At 45.2% G+C, this 7,767-nt stretch overlaps 1 protein-coding gene and 1 long non-coding RNA gene across 2 annotated transcripts in view; one reads left to right on the forward strand and one right to left on the reverse strand.

Annotated features, from left to right (window-relative positions):
• Positions 1 to 3,428, reverse strand: part of TLE1 (TLE family member 1, transcriptional corepressor) — a 314,217-nt gene extending 310,789 nt beyond the window's left edge. Inside the window, 3 exon segments of the mRNA XM_029616666.1 lie at positions 42 to 105; positions 1,098 to 1,198; positions 2,171 to 3,428. Of these exon segments, the coding sequence (XP_029472526.1) occupies positions 42 to 105; positions 1,098 to 1,198; positions 2,171 to 2,194 (189 nt within the window). The 5' untranslated portion in view covers positions 2,195 to 3,428.
• On the forward strand, positions 3,423 to 4,861 carry LOC115099217. Its single transcript, XR_003858715.1, has 2 exons — positions 3,423 to 3,751; positions 4,007 to 4,861. It is a non-coding gene; the product is annotated as an uncharacterized LOC115099217 (long non-coding RNA).
• The last annotated feature ends 2,906 nt before the right edge of the window (positions 4,862 to 7,767 follow it).

Here is a 7,767-nt window from a genome sequence, read left to right on the forward strand (position 1 = left end):
TAATACCACATAAATGAGCATATTTCCAACTCTGCACCTACCATCACGTAATGCCTCTGCATTTCTGTTTTTTCACTCGCCAATTTTTCACATTCCAGTTTAAGGCTGCAAAAATAAAAACCATACGGGTATCTTAATGTAAACAGATTTCCCACCCCACCCCCCCCTAAGGTCTGTTTCACACGTTTGCACTCCGGGGGGGGGGGGGGGGGAGGAAGAGAATCCATTTCATCTGAAGAAAAACAAATTCACTATCGAAACCACACACCACCTTTGATCTAGCGGTAGATGTATGAATAAACTGATTAAAAGCTTGCTCTTCAAATAATTCCTTTTCTACCCTCATACCAGCACATATAAGGACCGCAAAAAAACAAAACAAAACAAAAAAAAAAAAAAAAGAGTCTTTCATTTTAAGAAGGCCATGAGTAATGGTGCATGGAAGAGACACTGCTACTGAAAAATTAGTTCTACGGGTTGCTTCCATCACCCACCCCAAACAAACTCCTGACCTCTGGGTGGGTTCACCAAAGTTCACAGACCCCTCATACAATGGAAATGTCTACACTGAAAAAAACTCATGTTAGCACAAAAATAAAGATTAAAAGAAACGCTCAGCAGAATTGGTGATTGGGGGGGGGGGGAGGGGTAGTAAAGCTCCTCCCTCAACCAACGACCAGGTCTTTAGACCAAGGGCTGCTGCATGGAAGTCACACAAACAACCACTAATTTACTATTTAAATAAACAATGACTTCATAGCGTAACGCGGGCCCGCACGGGCAACCGGCGCCGATTCATCTGCTGCTTTCTGAACTCGGAATTTCGTTACAAAATGAAGAGCAAATATTGACGGTTCTCAGGCAACTTGAACACACACAAAGTTCATTTGAATGAAACCAACAGCGCTAGAAACAATTACGAGGGGAAAAGGGAGCCAACGAGAGCACTGAAGCGACTCCAGGCGCCCCCGTCCGGCTGGGGGAAGGAAGTGCGGCGGCGGCTGCCGCGCGCTCCGCTCCCTCACGCGGCCTTCTCGGCTCGCCCCGCGCGCACACCCTCCCAGCCAAAAGGGTTCCCCGTCCCCCAACCCCTTTACCTGTGATACTGCGCCTGCAGGAACTGGAACTCCTCTTTAATCCGGTCCAGCGATTCCGGGATGGTGAACTTAAAGGGCTGTCCCGCAGCCTGATGCGGCGTCTGGGTGAACGAAAGTTTGGTGAAGGTTGCAGGGAAAGAGGAAGGAAGAGAGCAAAAAATTATATATTTTTTTATTTTTTTTTAAACAACCTGGTGCTGCAGTGTAGAATAGCGTGCAGTGCAAATACCACATACAAAACAAACACACACATCCACCCCTGCCACCTACTCTGGCATCCTGTCTGCACGGCTTTAACTACTTCCGCAGAGCAGGCCACCGCCACCACAGGCGACTAAAGGAGAGAAGATAGGGCAGCGGCCCCACTGCCTTTGCAGGTGAAAGGTGGCTCTCGGTCCGAAACACTAGAACAAATATACTTAAAAAAAAAAAGTGAGGGACCGGACGTTTACTCAACAGCGCGCACTCATCTCTCGCTAGCTTTACTAGCTCCAGAGGAAGCCAACCCGCAAGCAAAAGGGGAGCGAGCACCTCTCTTTCCATCCCCACTACTACAGCTGTGCCGTCTGCACATCCAAGTGCAAAAAATATAGGCACCACTTAAACGAATAGTGCACAAATTGAAGCATGATCGCCTCCATGCACCACAGCAGAGTTGCTGCGAGGATCGGGGCCGGGGCAGCCACCGACCCACTGTAAACAAAAGCGCAGGATCATGTGCTCCGGCAGCCCCCACCTCATTCCCGAGTTTGCCCTAGCCGTAAATTCAAAAGGGAGGGATGGGGAGGGAACCGGTTCCCGGACGAGCATCTCTTTCTCCCTTCCAGATCTTTGTTGCTGCTTCTTTCAGGGAAAATATGGGGGGGGAGGGGGGAGGGGGAAGGGGGCGATCAGACGGCAAGGGAAGAGACTTCGTTCCCTTTAATCTACGCAAATCCCCCCCCCCCCCCAATAATCCCGCTCAGTATTCCTCACCGAGAAACCTCACCAAATAGACGAAGGGCCGCGGATCGGGGGCCCATGCGCAGACGCATCTCTCCCCCCCCCCCCCCCCCCCCCATGCCGGTACTTACTGGGTGTCTGCTCTGGGGAAACATGGCTCTCACGGCCGCCGCTTTGCTCCTTTGCAGCTCAATTCTTGACTAATTTCAACTCCAATCCCCCACAGAGAACAAAAGCACCAACAAAAAGGAAAGAAAGAAAAGAAGACTTCTGGATAATGTTACTGGAGCATCCTCGATCCCCCTCGAGTTTGTTTTTATTCCTTCAAAAATAAGACGTCGGTGGCACGATGTGTTACAAAAACAAACAAAAAGTGGTTGGGCAGGAGAGCGAATCTCCCCCCCACCCCCCCCCGCCGCGCTCCAGGCAAAGCCTTCAGTCTTCGGGCTCAGACTCGTCTGTCTCTTCCTTCCTCTCCCTTTCTCCTCCCGTCCTTGCCTTCGCTGTAACTTGGGAAAGGAGTTTCCAGGAAAACAGAAATCCCCACGGAGCCTCTTCTCTTTAGTTCTCCGACCAGCGAATTATCCTTCCTCTTCCTCAAAAAATTAAACAAACAAAGAGCCAAAAAGGGGGAGGGGAAGAGCCAAACAAAAAGATAAGACCCCACAAAAAAAAAAAAAAAACTCACCGCATATCAAGACAATAAGAGCAACCGAGCGAACTGATGCATGTGTGCGTGTGTACGGCCGATCAAACTGCAGAAAGCGCCCCGAACAGCAAACCCAGCCGCGGCAGCATCGTGCGGGAGGAGCTGGCAGGCGTCCCAGATGCCGAAGTGTCACAAGCTGATTTCCCCCCCAAAAAAAAAAAAAAACCCACGCAATCACAAAAGCGAAGTGGGGTGGTTGTCGTTTGGGTTTGTTGTTTTGTTTTGTTTCCCCCCCCTTGCAGCGTGGTCCGATGCAATATCCAGGGGTAGAGCGAGAGAGACAGACGCACGCGCGCCGGCGCGCACATAAACACAAAGCAAGGGTGAAAGGAAGATCGAGCGCGCGCGCATCCCCGCCCCCCCCACCCTGAGTAGACACAACGAGCCGCGCGCTTCCGGCGGCTAATGAGGAGCGCAAGGCCGTTGGGGGGGCACAGGAAGAGAGAGCTTTTCTTCCTATGTGCCGGGGCCCGCATCAACTTCTTCGGCATCCATTACAGAAAAGCAAAAAAAAAAAAAAAAATACGAAGAATCCCCGCTGCTAAACTAATGATTTGCAAAGTGGTTAGTTTGAAAATAATTATTTAAAAAATAAAAAAAAGTCCAACTCCGTCCTCACTCTCAGGCTGTGAGAAGGTGATTATTAGGGGGGTGGTGGGGGGGGGAAGATTCGCAAGCTAAATAAAACGGGACACAGTGTATCCGCCCGGCTGGCCGCGCCTCTCTCGCGCTGGTTACATTAACACGCGGTTTCACACTCCTCCGGCTAACCAGCGGCCGGATCCGCCTCCGCCAATCGCCAGCCGCTCGGCCAACGTGGGACGGTGACGAGCGGGGAGCCGGCGGGCCAATCGGCGACGGCGGCGGCTGGCCAGGGCGCTCCTTAGCTTGGGCTGAGGGGAGCCGGGAAGGACCAATCAACTCACGCGTCAGGCCCCGGATTGGCGGGCAGGATGGGAAGGTCGGTGGGAAGGAGAGCGGCAGCGCCGAGCTGTCAATCAAAGTAACGTGGGGCTGGAGAGCTGGAAGGGGAATGTGTGTGAGCTTTCATATACACATGTAGACGCGCTCTACACACACATACACACGCACACGGCGTTTTCCTTTTTTTTTTTCTCTTTCTCAAGGAATAGAGAGGCGCACACATGTGGGGATTAATAATGCATGCTATTATTATTACTGGTAATCTGTAATTAAACCAAGCACTGCTGTTGTTTTTTCTTTCTTTCTTTCTTTCTTTCTTTGTTTAAATAAATAGAGTGGCTTTGATACAGCAATTTCCAAAGAGGTCACGCTCAAGATTTTGAAGTGCTCTATGAATTCGAACCGTCCGACTCTGCAGATGCGCGCTCATATACATATCGACTTGTCGTTCCGCAGTGCAATTTACCCTCTGTTCGAGCAGATTGTGCCTGTTTGATTTGAACGGTGCTGTGCCAGAGAGTGATGTAGCTTTTACTGAGAACATTTCTTCAAGTATTGTACGAATAACAACCTCGAATGTAATTTTTACTGTAGCAAGCAAATGGATTTCTTCTCTTCCAGACGTAGCTTTAATCCAGACAGACAATCTAGCAAAGAGATTAGGCCTTTGAAATATACTTAGCATGAGTGTTATATTTGTGTAGGTCTAAGGTGGGTCATCTCGCTCCCTATATAAAATGTCCTAGATATAACTTCAGCAACCTCCCATGCTGGTGTAAATGAATAACATTTCTGCTTCTCACCTGTATCTTGAGAGGGCACTTAAAAGGTGCAGTGATTTAGCTGTGGCCCTTTGCTTTCCGGCAGGTTCATTCCCATTGAATTATCTCCCATTTTAAAGACTCGGTGGGTGGTTAGACAAATCTTAGTGCCACCAGGAAAGTGGTGCGAAGTTTGTTTAAGCCTGTACTCAGGAGGGATTTATAGTTCATTTAACTGGCTCATTAAAAAACCAAACTCAAGATTTTTGTCAAAATATATTTCTGGCCACTTATGTCCTCCTACAGTTTTTAAATCTTATTTTAATTTTGATACATAACACCACAGCACCTGCCTCCTGTCTGCAGAAAAGGCACAAGCTGTTGTTTTCTGATGTTTTAATGTATTAAAGCCAAGCAGAGAAAGGGTCCACACTATTGTCTTTGTGACATTTTGTTCAATTAAGATAGTGAAAGAGCTTATTCTTAAAGTGTTAAGGCAGCATTTTTGTAAGAGCAATACCCTCAGCAAGCTGATCTAGGCCAGGGTAGACTAGATCTGATCTGTATATCTGCAGGATGGTTTCACTATGTCATATGATCTCACGTAGCTTATTACAGCACGTCATTTTCCACCACACTGTGCTGAATAGATATCCTTGTTCTCTTGTAGCAGTATAGAAATAGGTAGTAATATGTGTGCATGTTGGCTTATGAATTGATATTAATTAAGTCATGATCCTGAGCTCATTAAAAAAAATGCACCAGCTATTACATAGGCCTCAATTCTGAAAACTTCCAGATCCTGCTAAATGATTGACTGTTATCGCTGCACTCTTTTTTTAATGCTGCAAAACCAGTATGCAGGCAGTTTCGGGGGATACATTACTGTCCCATGGAGATTTACTCCTGTGCTTAAATTTTGTAGGGAATTACAATAATAGGAAAGATAAGCAAGTGAATGTAAGAACCTCAACACAACGTACTGACTAACATGCAAAATGTTTATATTGTTATATGTTCTGTACTTCTCACCTTGTGTCCTAGATTTTTAGTTAATAAGTAATGAAGCACTTCATTTGATAGATGCTAATGTCTATTTATGAATACTACCTCTGTTACCTGTCTTTATTTGTTGATCCATATCTATGAATGTTACCTTTTGTAAATATTTGCATAGTGCATGCAAATATTTCTCATGCATATTCATTAGGGATAGCCATAAAACCTGACTGACTGGGTTTGAGCACCCCTGCCTTAGACCCTACTCAATCTCAGACTCGGTCCTTACTTCCCTTAGCTAAGGATTCTCTGTGCTTATCCCACACCTCTTATATTCAGTTCCAGCATACGTATCACAACTGGTTCTTGTAATTTTCTGAAAGCACCACAGAATACACCTAAAGCTAACAAAGTATTTTATGAAATCTCCTTATTCTTTAGTTATTTTTCCCAGATTACCTTAGTCTACTTATCATAAGGTGTAGTGGGTTACATGGGTTGTCAACAAGAAATGTAGGGAAGGCAGCAATCTGTACATTTTATTGACATAATTAAAAGTTATTTAGAACATGCTTTGCTGCATACATCTAGAAATACTATGGAAATGATAATATAGCGTTTGTTCTATTCTGGCATGGATGGAACACCCTTCCAAAAAAGGTGACTGGGTGAAAAAAAAGTACAGGACTTCAAGAAAGCACACAGCATCCCAAAAGTAAAGTCAGAGCTCGAGTATAGTCCATGGAATTGCAGAATAAACTAGATGGGCCTGGGAGTTTGTATCTGCTCTAGTATTTACTGCTTTTTTTTTTCTCATTTTTGTGACCCAGCCTTGCATTTTTCTGGCCCTCTTTCCCAAGCACTGTATGACCTCTTGAAATGTAGGATCAAAGACTTTGTGGAGCTCTAGCTTCACGTGCTGCCTACATCCGTCAAAATCAATACCATCAGTTTGGGAATAGGTGTACCATTTTATTATACAAATGTTGACAGGATGTAAATTTAGTCAGTAGCACTTTTGCAAGTATAAAATGTGTCACAGTGCAGTGCAGCCTTGAGCTGCTAGACGGGGTCTGTGCCCCTGTCAAAGTCATCCTTCGTGTTTAAGTAGGCCTGCCATGCACAGATCTTTTCAAGCTGCATAACAGACGATTGGAGGTGTTAGTGATGACTGGTATAAATAAGGAATATGCAGAGAGATCATCCACAGAAGTATCAGGATTGTTAGAAAAATATGTAACAGCACTTAGTGAAGTGTTTTACACTAAACAGATTCCAGGCTTCATAGGGAGGGTCATTTTTCAGAGCATTTCCTCAGGTAAGACAGTGTTTTGCCAGCAAAAATGGGTTTCTTTAAAAACTGTCCTGCTAATATGTGGGAAAACGTATGCCCTCCACATTCTGTTTGCACATGTTTATCTGGCTTGATCGGAGGAGTTCCCCGGTGGCAGAGTTGGGGACTGGCTTTCACTTAAGTGCATACTTTTGCATTTTCAAACTTGTGCGTGTAAATCTTCCTTCCCCCACCCCTCAAAAAAAATGTCTGCACATTAAATAGGAGTTGGCTATTTATTTATTTATTTACATCTTTTTACTATACCAACATTCAGGACGAAAATCACACCGGTTTACATCAAACCAAACCTGGGAAAAGTTACATATTACAAGTTTGCATCGAACCAAACTTGGTTGTGCGGATAGATTTGATGGGCTAATTTTCAAAGTGGAGTCACGTGTGTAAGTACACTTTGAAAAATCTGCTGTAGTGTACACACTTATTTGCTGGCTAACTAGTACGTGGTTAGAGAATTATCCCCCAAAGCTCCCACAGTACTTCAGATTATATGAAATGCACTTTAATAGAGAATAATTGGCAGGCAGTTTTGAATCACTGAAAAGATGATTAGCTCAGGAGTTTCAGGTGACCTCATGAGAAGCGCTTGAGGGTTTGTTTATTTATTTATTTATTTTTAGATTGCATGCAGTCTGAGATGTAATTTCCTTTCTGCCACACCTTGCAGTATTCATAAGTTGTTTTTTATGGGGTAATTTTTTTAGGCCACCCATTTCCAGCTTTGAAATCATCCCAGATTCGCTGTAATTCTTGGGCGTCACCTCACCCATGATTAACGAGGCATCGCTGACAGCAGTTCTCATCACTTTTGTGAATTACAAGATAGTTTTTTTTCTTTCTTTCTTCAGCGCTGCTGCAGGGCATTTGCAAACATAGAGGTATTAAAAACCTTTATTCTAAAATGCTAACACTGTCACGTCCTGGGAGGCTTGATCTGTGAAGGGAAACTGGCTGGGGTTTCACATTTATTGGGTTTTTGAG

Source organism: Rhinatrema bivittatum, chromosome 1, assembly GCF_901001135.1.
Source record: "Rhinatrema bivittatum chromosome 1, aRhiBiv1.1, whole genome shotgun sequence".
NCBI classification, from domain to species: domain Eukaryota; kingdom Metazoa; phylum Chordata; class Amphibia; order Gymnophiona; family Rhinatrematidae; genus Rhinatrema; species Rhinatrema bivittatum.